Source organism: Mobula hypostoma, chromosome 31 (genome assembly GCF_963921235.1).
Source record: "Mobula hypostoma chromosome 31, sMobHyp1.1, whole genome shotgun sequence".
Taxonomy (NCBI): domain Eukaryota; kingdom Metazoa; phylum Chordata; class Chondrichthyes; order Myliobatiformes; family Myliobatidae; genus Mobula; species Mobula hypostoma.
Window position 1 is genome coordinate 7,003,168 of NC_086127.1, and position 19,545 is coordinate 7,022,712.

Genomic DNA, 19,545 nt, shown 5'->3' on the forward strand with positions numbered 1-19,545 from the left:
TCTTCACTGGATACGTAGCAAGGCGAAACTGGATTTACGCGGGTCAGATGGGAGAGGTGGAGTAGGTGGAGGAATGTGAAGTTGGGGAGGGAAGCGAGGCAGCCAAGGCACAGACGGAGGCGAAACAGACCAGGGCGGAGGCTGGGCTGACGAGGGAGCAAGCTGGGCAAGGAATCGGGACAGAGCGACAGATGTAGGGCTGTGGAAGGAATGGAACTATGCTCAGATCTTACCTTTCGGTCAAGTCAACCTCGACGACAAGCGAGGCAACCAGAAGAAACACAGGAAGCATGGTCACCTTTTGGGAAATAGGATCAGTCATTACCCAGCATTTCCCATGGGAAAAGGACCATTCACAGGGCTGTACAACAAGCAAACGTTTCGACCCGCTGAAACCATTTTATTACCCAATATCTGACTAGAAGGACGCAACTTCAGAATGTTCGTCTCGATAGTGGGATGGTCTCTTCATCCACGCACTGTTGCACCCAGCACCCTCTGCAGCGCATTCTAGGTTCCAGCACCCCCAGCACTTTCTAGCTGAAAGTGGTCACTCCAAAATTTGTAAATGAGGTGAATTATTTGAGGCGATCCACTGGATCTAAAGTGTCAGAATTTCCTCTTCCCACAGATGCTGTCTGACGTTAATATTATTTATTCCAATTTACAGACTTCTCGTCCCCAAGCTGTACTGTTCGACAAAGCAAGACATCAAGTCATAAGTCAATGACAATAAATCTCATTCAGAGTTTGTCTGGTGATGGCAGAGCCGATCTATGATTCACATCCCGTGAGTCAGGGAAAACATTATCTCTGTCTTCAGCCTTTGAGCCATTGTCCATTGATCAATCAATCTATCTATCTATCTACCTATACTGCGGGGCATTTGCCAAAACGCCGCACACAATTAGAATACACCTTTCTAATTTCTGTAGTCAAGCTGCCAGGGAATATAAACCGGCACCACCTGTGCAGTGAGTCGGCGATTCTTTCCCCCAGGGTTCGAGCACAGCTTCAGAACTGGACATCACCACCAACAGATTTCTACTCATTCAATAATGACTCCCCTCTGCTCCAAAGTAGATGCCGACATTTATTCACACGATATTCCACCTGCCACTTTGAACCCTCTCATTCCAACTGCACCATATCCGCTTCAGAGACCCATGCCCTGCACGGAACTCATAACAACACCCTACTGAGTGTTGTCGGAGAGAACGAAAATATGCCCTCTGACGCCCCCTTCTTTTAATCATCCAACGTCGCTGCGACCTCAGCACCACTGACGGAGATTTCCTACTACCAACAGCGAGAGATAAATTTTGTCCCATTACTTCTAGTGCAATCATTTACTGAGCCTTCGCCTTTAACCTCACCAACACCCCTCGCACGGTGTTTTTTCTGATACTGAGTTCCTTTGGGTGGGATGAAGACAACATGAGAGGGTGGAGGGCGAGTTGGATATGTATATTCCAGACATATATATGCTCCAGACCAGACAGAGAACGAGAGATGGAAGTGAGTGAGAGATAGCGAGAATGTCAGAGTGGGAGATGGAAGAAAGAGAGAGAGACAGAGAGAGAGAGAGAGAGAGAGAGAGAGAGAGAGAGAGAGAGTTGATGATGCAATCTTTTACTTTTTAAATAATAATATGATCTTCCATTTTCCCTACCAAAGCGGATAACCTTGCATTTATCAATATCGCGCTCCATCTTCCAAACCCTTGCCCACTCACTGACCCTATCTATATATCTCTGCACACTTTCCATATCCTCTGTACAACTTGCTTTTCCACTCAATTTAGTGTCATCAGCAAGCTTAGATACCGTTTATCCATATACTGACTGATATATCCCAGCCTTTCTCTCCAGTATCAATATCTCTGAGGATATATCCTGGACCCAACATATCGATGCACACCGATGCAAAGAAAGCACGACAGCGTCTATATTTCATTTGGAGTTTGAGAAGAATTATTATGTCACCAAAGACACTCGCAAACTTCTACAGATGCAGAGTGGTGTGCATTCTAACTGGCCGCATCACCCTCCGGTATGGGGATGGGAAGGGTGGTGCTACCGCATAGGATTGTTAAAAGCTGCAGAGAATTCTAAATTGGTTCAGCCCCATCACGGACGTCTTCAAGGAGCGATGCCACAGGAAGGCGACAGCTATCATTAATGACCCCCAGCACCCAGGACATGCCCTGTTGTCATGGTTGCCATCAGACTGAAGCCTGAAGTCACACACTCAGCGATTAGGCAACAGCTTCTTCCCCTCTGCCATCCGATTCCTAAATGGACATTGAACCAATGAACACTACCTCAATTTTACTATTTCTGTTTTTGTACGATTTTAATTTAACTGCTTTATACGCAGATATATACTTACTGTGACTGGTTTACCTTTTATCTGTATTATGTATTGCATTGTACTGCTGCCGCTCAGTGAACAGTTTTCACTACATATGCCGTTTATATTAAAACGGATTCTGATTCTGTCCTCTTACTTAGGGGAGACCTATACATTGAACAGTGTCACTCAGTCCCCCTCTCTCTGTCGGGGCCGACCAGTGTCTCTCAGTCCCTCTCTCTCAGGGGATACCTGTATACTAACCAGTGTCACTGAGTCCCTCTCTCTCAGGGGGATATCTGTATACTGACTGGTATCTCAGTCTCTCTCTCTCAGGGGAAAGTCTGTACACTGACCGGTGTCTCTCAGTCCCTCTCTCACATAGGGATATCTGTACACTGACCAGTGTCTCTCAGTCCCTCTCTCAGGGGATATCTGTATACTGACTGGTATCTCAGTCTCTCTCTCTCAGGGGAAAGTCTGTACACTGACCGGTGTCTCTCAGTCCTTCTCTCTCAGGAGGATATCTGTACACTGAACGGTGTCTCTCAGTCCCTCTCTCTCAGGGTAACATCTGTATACTGATCAATGTCTCTCAGTTCCCCTCTCACAGAATGAGATCTGTACAGTTACCTTTGATTCTTAGCCCGCTCTCAGCGGGATATCAGTACGTTGACTTAGTCCCTCTCTCCGGTGCCTCTCAGCCTCTCTCTCGGAGAAATACTCGTACAATCAAACTCTCTACACCCTTGGGGTATATCCATAAACATACCATTGTCTTTCAGTCTCTCTGTCTCACACAGCATTTCACTACACTGACTGGTGTCTCACGGTCTTTTCTCTCTCTCAGATGGATATCTGTACCCTGACTGGGGTTTCTCAGTCTCTCTCCGAGGGTATATCCATTTACTGAACGGTGTCTCTCAATGCTTCACTCTCTCTCAGGAAAGATCTGTACTCTGGCCATTCTCTCTCAATCCCTCTCTCTCAGTGCATTTCCATACACTGACCCTTGTCTCCCAGACTTTCGTTCTCCCCGCGGGGTATCTGTACATTGATCTGCACACTGACCAGGTTCTCTCAGTCCCTCTCTCGTAGGGATGAATCCACACTTTCACTGGTGTCTCTCAGTCTCTTTCTTTCCCAGCCGGAGATTTATACACTGACTGGTGTCTCTCTGTCGTTGTCATAGCAGTTACATTGTCCAAGGAGAAGATCGATTGGTAGTTTTCATTTTGCTTAACATTCATTCTATCTCTTTCACTCTCTCTCACTTCCCCCAAGTCAGACTCTAGTTCTACCATCTTTGCCAAGACTATTGAGCGGGTTGTTGTGGAGAGTCTCCGAGAGTCTATGAGCTGAAGGGGTGGGGGCAGTTCAAGTTGATGGTAGTCTTTGCCTTCCCCTTGGTTTGTGTATCAGTGGTCTGTCTGTCCGTGTCTCTCTCACCGTCGTTCTCTACATATCTTTCTCAGTGTCTCTATCTCACTCACTCTTGATATTTCTGCTTCCTAAATATTTCTTCAGCTCCCGCTCTCTTTAAACATGTTTCTGAGCTCCTCTGTCTTTCTACCTCTCGGCGTTTCCCCTTTTCCCTCTCACTATCTCCCTGTCCCTCTTGGTGTCTCTCTATCTCCCTGCATGTCAATGTTTTACTTTCTTGATATCTTCCCCATTCAATATTACACCCCTCTTATCTCTCGGTACATTTCTCTGCCTCACTCCTCCCTATCTCTATCTGTCGCCGTCTCTTTCTCACTCATCCTCTCTCAGGTACAGTGGTACAAAGTGAGATAAGTAACACGCCCCCTCTCCTTTTCTCCCGCAGACAGCTATTCGCCTCATGAGGGGAAAAACGTTCTATGGTGATGGTAGGGGAGTGTTTGGGGGCAAACGGAGCTCAGGAGCCGGAGGTATAAGTTCATCTGGGGTGAGGGTGCCTTTCATAACATATGAGCATTAGTAACGGGAGCAGGAGTCAGTCGGGATCAAAATCAGAATCAGACATTACAGGCCCTATGATGTTATGCCGAAAGTTTAATCTACTCCAAGATCAATTTCACCCTTTTCTCCCACAAAGTCCTCAGTTTCCTGTCATCCATGTGCATATCTAGGAAACGTCCGTCTTCTATTAGTCTCTATCACCACCCGTAGCACATTCCACGGACGTTCCACGCTCTGCGTGAAAAACAACTATCCAATCACCTTTAAATGCCGTCCTCCCCTATTTGCCATTTCCAAGCCTGGTTGTCCATTCTGTGTACGCCTCTTGTCATCTTGTACATTTCAATCAAGGCACCTCTCATCCTGCTGACCTGTTCCCCCACCTCTCTCTCTCTCTCTCTCTCTCTCTCTCTCTCTCTCTCTTTCTCCTCTCCTCCCATCTCCTCTCCCCCTCTCTCCCTCTCACCTCTCATTCTGTACTGTCTCCTCTCGCTCGCTTTCTCTCCTCTCCCTCCCCCTGTCTCCGTCTTTCTTACTATCTCTCCTCTGTTCACTGACAGGTTTCGCTCAGTCACTCTTTCTCGGAGATAACAGTGATTCTGAGTCCCTGTCGCTCGGGGTATTTCAGTACACTGACCATCGTCTTCCACTCCCTCTATCTCGGCGGATATCAGTACGCCGGTCAGTGTCTTTCAGTCTCTCGCTTTCTCTCGGAGGTGATCTATAAACTAGCCGGACTCTTTCAGCCACTCTGACTCAGAGTCTTATCGTCCATCTCACTCGAGAATATCTTCATGCTTACCAACATCTTTCAGTCCCCCTCTTCAGAGGCATATCCTTACACTGACCGGTATCTCTCAGTCCCAGTCTGTCGGTGGAATATCTATACATTGACCTGAGTCTCTCGGTCCCATTCTGTCAGGGGAATTTCCATGAAGCTGAAGTATCAGCTTTTCTCTCTCTCAGAGGGATATGCGTGCAATAACCATCCCCTCTCTCTCTCTGCCCCCTTCTCCCTCCCTCCCTCCCTCCCCTCTCTCTCTCTCTCTCTCTCTCTCTCTCTCTCCCCCTCTCTCTCTCTCTCTCCCCTCTCTCTCTCTGTCCCCTTCTCCCTCCCTCCCTCCCTCCCTCCCTCTCTCCTCTCTCTCTCTCTCTCTCTCTCTCTCTCTCCCCCCCCGTCTCTCTCTCTCTCTCTCTGCCAGAGGGACATCTATACAAAGCCAATGTATCTCAGTCCCACCCTCTTAGCGATCAAAGTAAACTTTATTATCAAAGTACTTATATGTCACCATATACAATCCTGAGATTCATTTCCTGTGGACATTCTCAGTAAATCGATGTTATAGTTACTACAGCAAGATCAATGAACCATCAACCAGAGTGCAGAACACAAAAAAAAATGTGCATTAATACATAATCAGAATATGAAATAACAAACTGAAACGTCCTTAAAGTGAGATTGTGGGATTATCTCAATGGATGAACAAGTAAGAATAGTTAACCCCTCTATGCAAGACCCCTATGGCTGTGGGGTGGTAGCTGTTCTTGAACCTGTTGGTCCGTGTCTTGAGGCTCTTGTAACTTCTGTTTGCTGTCAACAGCGACAAAACAGTCTCGGCTGGTTGTTGAAGATCTTTGAGTATGGATGCTTCTTTCGTGCAAGAGCATTTCAGGTAGATGTGTTCAACGGTCTGCTGGGCTTTACCCGTGAGCTACTGGGCCGAATCCATTATCTTTCGTAGGATATTCGGTTTATACACATTGTAGTTTCCATAACAGGCCGTGATGCATCCAGTCAATGCACTCTCCATTGCACATCCATAGAGGTTTGTGAAAGTTTTAGATGTTATGCCGAACCCCCGCAGAATCTTCAGGAAATAGAGGAGTTGCAGTGCGTTCGTCACAATTGCATCTGCGTGCTGGGCTCAGGACAGGTCCCCTGAAATATTAACACCAACGAATAAAAAGTTCCTAACCCTCTCCATTGACTTACTCAGTCAACGTTTGGTGACATAGACTGAGAGGTTCCTGGCACCTCTCCGGCAAATTTTCAATTTCTCTCCTATATGCTGAGTCATCGCCAGCTTTGATTCGGCCCACAACAGTGGTTCCATCAGCAAACGAGAATATGGAATTTCGGCTGTGCTTAGCCACACAGTCATAGGTGTAAACCGAGTAAAGCAGGGGGCTAAGCACAGAGCCCTGTTGTGCACCTGTGCTGATGGAAATCGTGGAGGAGACGCTGTTGCCAATCCGAACTGAATGGGGTCTGCAAATAAGGAAATCTCAGATCCAATTAAACAGGCAGGCGCTGAGACCAAGGTCTTGGAGATTATTGAATAGTTTTGAGTAGATGGTGATATTAAATGCTGAGATAAAGAACATCCTGATGTATGCATCTATGCTGTGCAGACATTCCAGGGTTGAGGGAAGAGCCAATGAGATGGAACCTGCCCTACATCTCCCGCTTTTCTGTACCCCTCCCTCTTCAGCGCTCCCTTCTCGCTCAACGCACCCCTCACAGCGTAGACCCTCTCCTCTCCCACAAGTGTCTGAGTTTACGAAAACCCTTTTCTTCCCCAGAGATAAAAAGAGGAAAAGAGAGGCTATTGTGGATGTGATGCAGGAGAGGTCGTAATGGGGCGTAGAAGGAAATGGCGGGAGATTTCAACAACTATCTTGCGCCAGTCGTCTCTGGGGAAGACACCAGCAGTCCACCGGAAATGGAAGAGTGTTAGGGAGCAGAACTGAGTTGGCATCACTAATGAGAAGGTGCTTGAGAAGCTGAAAGGTCTGAAGGTAGATCAGGCACCTGGCCGGATGCAAAATACTTCAGAATTCTGAAAAAGTAACTAAAGGTATTGCTGAGACATTGACAGTGCCCTTTGGGAAACAGTTGAATCCAGAATGACTCCTGACGACTAGAAAATTGCAGATGTCACTCTACTCCTTAAGAAGGGGGGGGGGGGGGGAAATAGGAAATTATCAGCCAGTTGGTGTAACTTTATGGTTGGGAAAATGTCGGAGGGTGAGGTTTCGGGATACATGATCAAATAAGCCAAAGACTGCATTGTTTCCTTAGGAAATTTTGCCTCTCAGATCTATTCCAATTATTTCTGAGGAATTAACAGCCAGTATAGACAAAAAAAGAGTCGGTGGATGTTGTTTACTTGGATTTTCGGAAGTCGTTTGACACGGTGCTGCACATGAAGCTGCTTTCCTAGATAAGAGTTTGTGATATTCTTGGAAAGATACCAACATGGAGCGTTTTACAAAGATCCAATGAGATGGCACCTGGAGTAATCCATTTAACTCTGGTGGCCGGATCAGAGGAAAAATCTCGAGTCTTTGTAGAACACGCAGAAGACGTTAACCGGGATGCTGCCTGGATTAGAGAGGATGGATTATAACTGATTTTGGACGAACTGAGATTATTTTCTCCGTAGTGGAAGAAGCCGAGAGGAGATCTGATAGAGTTTTATAAGATTATTAGATACATCGGTATAGAAGATAGACGGTATCTATTTTCCCGGGGTTGAAATATCAGATAACAGAAGGGATATATTTAAGGTGAGATATGGGTAATTACAAAGGAGCTGTGAAGTGCAGGTCTGTTACATAGACAGTAGTGGGTGATGGGAATGCACTACCAAGAGTGGTGATTGTGGCCAATACATTAGTGACAGTTAAGAGTTTTTTAGATGGGCAAAGAGATGATAGACAATGCAGAGTTATAGGATGTGTACTGGGGGTGGGTATAGAAACATAGAAACATAGAAAATAGGTGCAGGAGTAGGCCATTCGGCCCTTCGAGCCTGCAACGCAATGAGAGCACACGGGGCGGGAGCTTGAAACGTGGAGAGGCCTGCAGGGTTCTGCAGATCTGCAGATTTTCTGTTGTTTTTCGTTGAATGATCAGTCTCGTTTCTCACTGTCACTCTGGATCGGGGAACCGATTATTACAAAATCAGGGCAGAGAACCAGATCGCTGCTGTTCCAGGGTCATTGCGATATAATTATATCGAACACACTGTAGAATGTACCGTCCTCGACAAAGTGAGCAAAAGGATTCTCTCCCAGCATAATCCCGCCCGGGACACTGGTGCCCCTGACTGAGCCCCATCCCCGGACTCTTCGTGTCTGTGTAATTCCCCAGGGTCCCCCTGGGGGCAGCACTGGGACCTGGACGTCCAGTGAAGCAGCGCCGCTGGGGGGGGGGGGGGAGGGGGGAATTTACGTATATGGAACTGTCACCGAGCGCTCGGCTGAAGCCGGGGTCCGTTACAATCTGGTCCATTAGGGCGGGCAATCGGCCAAAATATCCCAACACGCGGGCGGGGATGTTGACAGATTCAGCTGCTCACACAGTCACTCTCAGACCGGGTCTGGGTCCCCGCAAAGACCTCAGTTCCTCCTCTCCGGTCCAACTGAACCGATTCGCCCACAGCCTGAAACAGATGGAAGAATAAAGAGCAAATAAACAGATTACACTGTGTCAGTAACAGGGGACTGGGGTTAATGTTTCACCAACACGCACAAACAAATATCAGCAGAAAACATTAACACAACCACTTACACGATCCACTCCAGCCTCGGAAGTGTCAGTATGAGATGGCGGAGAGCGGGGACAGATCGGTCTGTGAACGAGTTTGATCCCAGGTTCAGCACTACCACTGACTGGTTTGTACTGAGAGCGGAGACGAGATCCTCGACACCAGAATCTGTGAGACCTACATTCCACAGCCTGGAGAGAGAGAGAAAGAGATTGATAGTGAAAGACACAGAGGCAGGAGACGGTACAAATCCCCAGAGTTTATCAGCAACGCAATTACTGATCATAATAACGTTCAGTGTCAGACAGTCAGAAATGTAAACACAGTCTCCCACAGTCTGGTACCTACCCCAGTTTCTGTATTTTACACTCCGGATTTCTCAGAACCGCAGACATCAGTTTCACTCCTGAAACTCCCAGGTCATTCGAATCAAGTCTAAACAGAAGAGGCAAATTGATGAACAAAGTCGTGGGTCTGAGAGAATTTTTCTCACTCGGATATCTCAGGAAACAATAGACCTTTCAGTAAATCACTGATCAGAGTTCCCATCTCTTCAATGTCCCTCGCTGTTCACCCATCCCATCCAGGGAATTCACCGTGTGTCAGTCATATAGTTGCTGGTGTTACCCGGTAACCTACCCATCGGCCGGCTCGTTTTCCCACAGTTAGACAAATGTTCCTGATGTGAGAGTGTCAGAGGCGCAGAGTTGAAGGGTAGGTGAAAGTCCCACTGTAAGGAGGAGTTGTGGGTGGGAAAATGTCGATGGACTATGGTGGAAGAGACCTCCACCAGAGGAAAAGAGATGGGAAGAGACATCCCACAGGAGGAGGGGAATGGAGAAGGGAGATTCAACAGTAAGAAGGGGAATGGGTAAAAGATCCCACAGGAGTATGGCGATGATAGAATATGATCTCAAAAGCGGAGAGATGTGGAAATAGGCCAACAATCGAGGAAGGAGATGCCCATATGGGGGGCTAGGTATCTGGTAGTAAGCAATGACACACAGTTGGAGTGATGGTGATAGTCACACCAGGGGAAGGGCGAGGGAAGGGCACTCTCACAGAGGTAGTTCTCTCCCTCTCACTGGGACATTCCGCTGAACCTCTCTTGTTCCTCAGCAGGAAGAAAGTATGAATATCCGAGACACCTCTTGCAGTCAGTATCGGTCTGGGTGCCAATAACAGTGAGAAAGAACATTGTCACTGGTCTTGTCACAGACAGAGAGAAACACGGCCATTCCTGTGATTTATTACCATTAAACCACTGACCGTGTTCACTGATCTGATGAAATCTCCACCATCCCTTCACAGGGAACTACAGAATCACCCCATCCTCGGGGAATTACTGACCGATCGGCTGGCCATTAGTCACAATTCTTCACAATCTGATTTACTACAGTTTTACCCAAATTCAAATTACATTCAAACAAGACAACGGACCAGTTTTACAGTTCGGAGTGATTGGTAAATCACCTTACCTCAGATCCTTGCACTTGTGCAGCCCGGGCAACAGCCGCTCCAGTCCCTTACACTGAATGTGGCAGTTCCAGAGGTCAAGGTGGTTTATTGTATCGCAGAGTCCGATGGCATGAGACAGGATCGCACAGTCAATTGGGGTCAGTGTCAGTCCAATGAATGAAAGTGTTTTTACAGATTCCAGTGTGGCTTGGGCTAGTCCGCGATTCTGAGACTCAGACAGGTAGTTCAAGGCGTTCAGGAGGCTTCTTTTATTTATTTTGCTCGTAGTGTTTCCAGTCTGGCATTCAATCTCGCTCTTCACCCAGTCAATCACCCGGCAGGTTGTTTGATGAGGAAGTGGACCCAGAAACTCCTCCAGGACCCGAGCTGTCGTGGGTGAGGAAAGACCAGCAACAAAACGGAGAAATACCTCAAATCGTCCATCCGTCATGCTGTGGGCTTCAATAAGCAATCCCAGGCTATCCTTGGTATGTGGAGTCAGGAAATGTGCGAGTGCAGCTACAAACTCTTGGACGGTGGGGTGTGGGAATGTGTACACCACACAGCCGTCAGAATCCTCTCTTTCCAAAAGCTCCATCAGAAACCCGGACAGGAACTGGGAAGGCTGTAGATTGTAGTTTATCAAATCTCCACCTGTAAATATAATCTGCTTATCACACAGTCCTCTGAACGCCATCTGACCAACCCTGTGTAACACATCACGTGGGCTCTCAATCTCACGGCCGTGGTTTTTCAGGATGTTGTAAATATAGTAGGAATAGATTTGGGTGATGGTCGTGGGAACTCGCTGCCGGTGTCTATCTTTTTTGGTGAAGAAGGGACCCAGTGCCAGAGCAAGGATCCAGCAGTAGGAGGGGTTGTGGCTCATGGTGTACAGAATTTCGTTCTCCTCAACGTCTTTGAAAACAGCTATCGCCACCGACTGATCTACAAAATGCCTGACGAAATATTTCTTCAGTTCCTCGCCAACAAATCCCAGGATTTCAGCCCGCAGACTGATCTTCGCCTTTTCCAATAAATGTAACGCAGTGGGACGGGTGGTCACCAGCACTGAACACCCTGGGAGTAGCTTGTGCTGGATTAAATTGTACACAATGTCAGACACTTCACACCACCACTCAGGATCTGGGCACTGGTGCTTGGGTTCTGTGTCTCTCTGACTGTCAGCAAAATCGATTTTGTGCTTGAATTCATCCAAACCATCAAATATAAACAGCAATCCCTCTGGGTTCTTCCAGACCTCTGTCAGTAACTTCCCGAAGTAAGGATACTGATCCAGAATCAGTTCCCTCAGGTTTATTCTACAGTTGATTGAGTTTAAATCGCGGAATTTGAAACTGAAGACAAATTGGAATTGTTGGTATATTTTCCCCGTGGCCCAGTCATAAACAATCTTTTGTACCATTGTTGTTTTCCCGATCGCTGGGGCTCCGGCCACTGCTGCCGAACTCCCAGATTTAGATTTACTGTGGGAAAAGCTGCTCTGGAACAACTGATCAGCCCGGATTCTTTCCAGCTCCCTGTGGAGATGTTTCTCTCTCCTCCCCTCGTGGTCTCTGCCTCTTGCCAGCAGCTCATGTTCCACCAGTCTCCGATCTCGAACTGTGGAAATGACCGTGAGCTCAGCGTATCGATCAACCAGCTGGAAAACCTTCACCTTCTCGCCCAGGATCGTGTTCACTCTCAGTGTTTCAGTTTGCGCCCGCAGAGTCTCCCTGTGTTTCTTTTGAACATCTTCCATGGGAACAGAGAAAATTGTCAAACTATTAAATGCCTCAAATCAGAACTTCGTGCACAAGAATTATTGTCTTAATTTAATCTATCAGAGGATGTCCATACAGTACAATAAATTTGGTTAACAGGCCCCTTATTGGACAGAGAGACATAGCCCAGATAAACACAAGCCCCTGAGATTTTAACTGTGTCCCATACGAGACACGCCCCCGCTACTGCTACAGCTAACATTGTTCTTTTGGAAGAAACTTTGAAAACCCCAGTGTCGAAGTGGCCTATGGAGAGAGAGAAAGTGGCAGTGAGCATCACTGATTATAATTTAAAAACAAAAAAATGGCTTTGTTGATCAGCAAGTGTGCTGGGAGCAGGGGTGGAGGAAGAATTGTCAATGTCTCGGTAGGCAGACTGAGACAGTCAGCATTTTGACACAGACACAGACAAATCCTCCCTTGCCCCCCACCCCACTGCCATTACCACAGATGTTGCCCAAGTCTCTGTGCTCCCCCAGCAGATGGTTTGAGACTTCAGATCTGCAATCTCGTGTCTCCTAAAGGGAACGTGCTGGAAATATTCAGCAGAATCAAGATTCAAGGTGCACACAAGTGTAAAGCAGAAGGACGTAATTGTTAGCACAAAAGACTCAATATCATAAAGAAGGCAATTAAAGAAAAACATAAAACGTGTAAACACTTAAGATACAGGAATAACTGTGACTTCAGGTGGTCCTGACAGAAAATTTTAAAGTAGTGCTGGTGGTGGGAGTTGTTAGTTGTTACGGGTGGCTTATTTGTGGAAGGTGCGGATCAGTGTTGCTGTTTGAGGAAACTAGCTGATTTTGAGTCTGGGGACCCTGCTGTGGATAGTGCATTGTCTCCTCACGGGAGCGCAGCAAACAGCCCATGAGCAAGTTAGCTGGGATCCTTCATGGTGTCATTGTCCCTTTTCCGCATATATGTCCTCGATGGTAGGTAGGCTTCTGTCAAAGAGACAGGTCGGAAAATCACTGCTGCAGCCCCCACCCACCCCACACGTTGATACAAATAAAAAAAAAATATAACTACTGCACGTCCATCAGCACCGGCATACGGAAGAGGGATACGATGCCAACATCTCAGCAAGAGGAATCAGACTGATTGTGTTTCTACATTAAATATTGATAGTATCTCCTCCCTACTATCACCCCAGATGCTGCACAACTCACGGAGTCCCTCCAGCACATTATTTGAAATTGCATATCTGCGGGTTCGTGTCTCCAAAACAGTATGTACTGGAAATACTGAATAGATCTGGCAACATCTATGGAGAAGGGGAAGAATTAATGCTGGAGATATGTGACTTAAATGGAAACAAACGTTTGAAAATCAGGATGATTTCGAATGCTGGCAGCATCCTGGTACAACTCTTCTGCACCTTCTCTGAGGCGTCCACATTCTCTCTTGTAATGCGACGACAGAATTCAAGCAATACTTCAAGTACAGCTGAACCAATCTTTTATAAGGCTGCAACATAATGAACTTTTACATGGCTCCACACAATGAAGGGAACTATCTGGTCGTGTCTTCTTCATTTACTTCTGTTGCCACATTCACGGAGCTACGGACATGGACACCAAGATCCCTCTATACATTAATGATGTTAGTGTCCTGACATTTATTCCATACTTCCCCCATACATTTGACCTGCTGAACCACAACACCTCACACTTCTCTGGATTAACCTCCATTTGCTATTTCCCCATATGCATCTGCAACTGATCCATATACACTCGATTCTTTAACAAACTTCTTCACTCTCCACAACTCAGTGTTTCACTTCAGCTTCAGAAACCTTAACTTTCCCTTTTGGAATAATCTGACAACATCTCTCGCCAAAGTCCCTGGACGTTGCCATCCCGGTCTCGATTTCACTTTGGAAAATGTCGACTCAAAATTCTGATCAACTGATACGCAAACAACTCTCACATGCCAGGTAGAAATTTGGCCATTAACAGCTGCTTCCAACCTAATCCCTACCATTTAATCTGCCTTCCTCAATGTAATTTTCGTAAAACACAAAGCACCTAAGCTGCCGACTTTTCCTTATTCATAACCCTCTTAGAAGTTGAGTTGTATTCACTGTTCGCGAAACCTCTCCCACTGAAACCCGAGCACCTTGCCAGAATCACATCCCAATGTCAGCTGCATTATGACTCTCGTTGGACAATAAACATATTTGTCCAAGAACGCATCCTGCCATTGCAGATTCCGAAACTTAACAAAAGACGTAAAGAGTATGTTAAGTCCTGATCAGCACAGGGAGAGTTAACATTACCTACGACAACAGGCAGCGCTTATGCATCTTTCATGAATTTGCCTGAATATCAGTTCCTCTATCTCCTGACGACTATTGGGAGATGTTCAGTAAAAAAAAAACCCTTCAGCGGTTGCATCTATCTTATTGTTGAGCTCTCCCCATTTTGCCTCAGTGGTTAAACACTCCAGTATGTCCTCATTGAGGGCAGCTGAGAAATTCCCTAGATCAATGATTAAACCTCTCCAGTGGTTGTACCTCCACTCTCAAATCTGAAATATTGGTTTGGAATACAGAGCTATCAGTTCTGCACGTTTCTCACCCAAGTCTTCATCCAGGACAGAGCATTACATGTCCATGTACTGATCAACTCTCAATTTTCAACTACCTTAACCATTAAAATATACGCTTCATACCCAACATTTCATACTCTGGGTGAAGGGTCTTGAAACATGCTGCCAGCATTATGTGCGTGTTGCTTTGGATTTCCAGCTTCCACCGTTTCCCTTGAGTTTCTCATCCCCAACAATTCCACAACGATCACTTACGCAGCCCTTCCTGTCTTTCCAACAAGGTTTATTTTCCTATTCTGCATCTGCCATTGAACCTAATTTGCAGGACATGGTGTCGCTGGGCATTGTCAGTGGCAGAGCATTCCGGACATAAGGACCATGCGAATTAGTTAGGGAAAGGCATGGCGTTGGCTGGAGTATTGATGTCCTGAATTCGGGAAAGGCAAATTCCAATTTCATTCAGGTTCTGGATGAAGTGCGGATCAGTTAATTGCAGGTAAAGTATACCCGAAGACAGATTTTCAAAAGGGCGTGCGACTCACAGTGTGTCAGGACCCTGCCAAGTGTGTATAGGGTTTCACAGCGTGCAACGACCTTGACAGGAACCTGGTCAGGTGTGTAAAGGGATTCACATTGTGTCATAGTGGGGTACCGCAAGGCTCAGTGCTGGAACCCCAGTTGTTTACAATATATATTAATGACTTGGATGAGGGAATTAAATGCAGCATCTCCAAGATTGCGGATGACACGAAGCTGGGTGGCAGTGTTAGCTGTGAGGAGGATGCTAAGAGGATGCAGGGTGACTTGGATAGGTTGGGTGAGTGGGCAAATTCATGGCAGATGCAATTTAATGTGGATAAATGTGAAGTTATCCACTTTGGTGGCAAAAATAGGAAAACAGATTATTATCTGAATGGTGGCCGATTAGGAAAAGGGGAGGTGCAACGAGACCTGGGTGTCATTATACACCAGTCATTGAAAGTGGGCATGCAGGTACAGCAGGCGGTGAAAAAGGCGAATGGTATGCTGGCATTTATAGCAAGAGGATTCGAGTACAGGAGCAGGGAGGTACTACTGCAGTTGTACAAGGCCTTGGTGAGACCACACCTGGAGTATTGTGTGCAGTTTTGGTCCCCTAATCTGAGGAAAGACATCCTTGCCATAGAGGGAGTACAAAGAAGGTTCACCAGATTGATTCCTGGGATGGCAGGACTTTCATATGAAGAAAGACTGGATGAACTGGGCTTGTACTCGTTGGAATTTAGAAGATTGAGGGGGGATCTTATTGAAACGTATAAAATCCTAAAGGGATTGGACAGGCTAGATGCAGGAAGATTGTTCCTGATGTTGGGGAAGTCCAGAAGGAGGGGTCACAGTTTGAGGATAGAGGGGAAGCCTTTTAGGACTGAGATTAGGAAAAACTTCTTCACACAGAGAGTGGTGAATCTGCGGAATTCTCTGCCACAGGAAACTGTTGAGGCCAGTTCATTGGCTATATTTAAGAGGGAGTTAGATATGGCCCTTGTGGCTATGGGGGTCAGGGGGTATGGAGGGAAGGCTGGGGCGGGGTTCTGAGTTGGATGATCAGCCATGATCATAATAAATGGCGGTGCAGGCTCGAAGGGCCGAATGGCCTACTCCTGCACCTATTTTCTATGTTTCTATGTCAGGACACCTTGAGCGGTGTGTGGCTCTTGCAGATTGTCAGTACACTGGAAAGGGGGTCTGGGGTCTCAAAGTGGGTCAGGACCCTACCAAGTGTGCGTGTGTGTGTGGGGTCCCACGGTGTGTCAGGACCCTGCCAAGGGATTGTGGGTTCTCAGTGGGTCAGGATCCAGCCAGGGCTGTGCAGGGTCTCACATCGCGTCATTAACCTCCCGGGAGTGTATGGGGGTCTCACAGGGTCAGTACCTCTGCCAGGGTTTGTGGTGTTATAGCGTGTTAGGACTCTTCCAGGAGTGCCAACGGTGTGTGGAGTCTCACAGAATGACAGTACCCTTCCAGGGGTGTGTGGAGTCTGACAGCGTATCAGGACTCGGCCAGGTGTGAGTGGCGTGTCACAGTGGGTCAGCACCCTGGCAGTGGTGTGTAGTATCTCGCAACGCGTCAATACACTGCCAGTGTTGCGTGGTGTTTGGTCGTGTGTCAGGACTTTGCCAAGGGTGTGTCGGATTTCAGTGCGTCATGACCCAGCCAAGTGCGTATAGCATCCGGCCAGGAGTATGTGGTGTTTTACTGTGTGTCCGGACACTGCCACGGCAGGGCGAAGCCTCACAGTGCGTCAGGATGTTGTCAGGAATATGTGCGCTCTCACGGTATGTCAGTACCCTAGCAGGTGTGTGTGGGGTATTACAGTGAAGAGTATATGCACCCTGACAGGAGATTGAAGGTTTTGCTGTGTGTGTAGACCCTACGAGGGGTGTGTGGAATCTCACAGTTTGTCAGGACTCTGCCAGGCGTGTGTGGTGCCCCACAGTATTCCAGGACACTGTCAGGAGCAGAATAGGATATCACACTGTCGTACCCTGCCCGGTGTGTGTTCGATCTCACAATATCAGGACCAACATAGGGGTTTGTGCGGTCTCACAGTGTTTCAGTACCCCGCTAGTGCACGGTGTGAGGTCCCGCCGTGTTGCAGGACCCTGCCAGGTGTGTTCGGCCTAGTAGGATCTTTTAAGAGACTCCTGGATGGCTACATGGAGCTTAGAAAAATAGAGCCTAGATTGTTCTAAGGTAGGGACATGTTCGGCACAGCTTTGTGGGCCGAAGGGCCTGTTTTGTGCTGTATGTTTTCTGTGTTTCTATGTTTCCATGAACCTGCTAGGGATGTGAGAGGTCTGACAGTGTGGTAGGACTCCACCATAGGTGTGAGGCGGCCGACAGTGTATTAGAACTCTGCCAGGGTAGAGTGGGGTCTTATAGTGTGTCAGACCCTGTCTGTATCTCTTAGTGCGTCAGTACCCTTCAAGAGGTGGGTGGGATCTCACAGTGCATCAGGACCAAGCCAGGAGTGCGTGCGATCTCACAGTCTGCCATGAACCTGTCATGTGTTTTTAGGATCTCCGGGTCAGGACCCTGCCAAGTGTGTGTGGTGTCTTCGGTGTGGACACTGACAGGAGTGTGTGGGGTCTCGCAGTGTGTCAGTGTCCTGTCTGATGTGTGTTGAATCTCGCAGTGTAATTACTAAGTCAGGGATGTGTGGTGTTTTAAAGTGTGTCAGAATCCCGCCAGGGTTGTGTGGTGTCTTTTATTGTGTTAGATCCTGCCAGGTGTGTGTCGATACCCGGCCAGAGTTGCTTTGGGTCTCACAGTGCGTCCGGACCCTGCCAGTGGTGTGTGTGTGTGTCTGGCAGTGTGTCTGTAACTTGAAATGAGTGTGTGGTGTTTCGCGATGTTGAGGTCCATACCAGTAGTTTCTGGGGTCTTGCAGTGTGTTAGTACCCTCCCAGGGGTGTGTGGTGTCTCTTATTGTGTCAGACCCTGCCAGGAGGGTGTCAGTACACTGCTGGAGGTGCTTTGGGTCTCGCAGTGTGTCGGAACCATGCCAAAGGTGTGTTGGCTCTCACAGTTTGTCACGATCCTGACAGGGGTGTGTGGAATCTCACAGTGTGTCCGAACCCTTCCAGGGGTGTGTGGTGTCTCGCAGTGTTTCTGTAACCTGACATGAGTGTCTGGTGTTTCGTAATGTTACAGTCCCTAACAGTAGTTTCTGGGGTCTCACAGTGTATGTAAACCCTAGCAGTGGAGAGTGGGGTCTCGCAGTATGTCACTACCCAGCCATGGGAATGTGGTATCTAGCAGTGTGTCAGGTCCTTACCAGTAGCTTCTGGGGTCTCACAGTGTGTAAGGATTCTGCTCGGGGAAAGTGGGGTCTCACAGGTTCTACGGATCCTGCCAGGGCTATGTTGGGTCAGACTGTATGTCAGTACCTTTCCCGGGGTGCCTCGCAGAGAGTCAGTACCCTGTAAGGGGCGTGTGGGGTTATAGTGCGTCAGGACCCTGCCAAGGGTTTTTTTTGTGGTCTCACAGCCTGTCTGCCCCCTGGCAGCGGTGTGTGGCATCTCGCAGTGTGTTAGGACCCTGCAAGGGTTGAGCGGGATCTCCCAGTGTATCAGGACCCTGCCGGGTGTGTGTGGTGTCTCATAGCGTGTTCCCACCGAGCCAGGTCTGTCTTCGGATTTCGAAACATCAGCTGTACTGTATAAGGGTTTTCTCCGAGTAACGGAATCTTGAAAAGGTCAGGTTAGTCTTCACCATTTATCAGCGGTCAGGCAATAGTGTTAATGTCATCCTCTTATAGAGTTTAGAGTTTTGACGAAAACAGCAGTGATCTGGTGAAAAGTAATACAGACATGCTTTCTCAGTGTTCGTCTATTCAATGTATTCGGGTGAGTTTGGGAGCGTTGGAAAACATGGATTGCAGAAGCAGTTGCTTAGAGAATACCACAGCAGTAGGGAAGATGTTCTTCAATGATCCGGGAGAGAATCTATTTCATGATCAGAAGTAGGTGTGGGAATTTCAAAGCCGTGTCTGTTCCCTTGGCAAGTAGCATGAAGAACAGATTAGCAAGCAAACTGTACGGATGTACCGCATCCACGGAGCAGAGAAACTGGGGTAAGTTGTCCGAATATGGACTGAAGATATATATATATATAATTACACACACACGGAAGAGACAGAGAAAGAGAGGTGTTTCTAAACTTACTGATTTCCCTATTTCTGCTCCTATAACATACATGGAATCTGTTCTGGGACGGAGGCTCACACAGGCTTGTGGTCGGGATCCCTCATGTTTCTGTTTAAGACTTTCGAATAATCAAATAAAACATGGGCTGCTTCAAGATGAATAAATTTTGCAATATCTGTCTTTCCTTTGCTCTCCTCTCTGTTACATGTGGCT

The 19,545-nt window shown here is 47.4% G+C and overlaps 1 protein-coding gene across 4 annotated transcripts in view; it reads right to left on the reverse strand.

Moving 5' to 3' along the window:
• Positions 1–5,546: 5,546 nt before the first annotated feature.
• LOC134339991 (NACHT, LRR and PYD domains-containing protein 3-like) overlaps positions 5,547–19,545 on the reverse strand; it is a 53,704-nt gene continuing 39,705 nt past the window's right edge. For all 4 annotated transcript variants that reach the window (XM_063036830.1, XM_063036833.1, XM_063036831.1 and 1 more), the window contains 4 exons: positions 10,328–12,062; positions 9,198–9,284; positions 8,873–9,040; positions 5,547–8,744 (listed from right to left, as the gene is read on the reverse strand). In XM_063036830.1, coding sequence (XP_062892900.1) covers positions 8,657–8,744; positions 8,873–9,040; positions 9,198–9,284; positions 10,328–12,062 — 2,078 coding nt within the window. In that variant the 3' untranslated portion in view covers positions 5,547–8,656. The remainder of the gene's footprint in view (positions 8,745–8,872; positions 9,041–9,197; positions 9,285–10,327; positions 12,063–19,545) is intronic.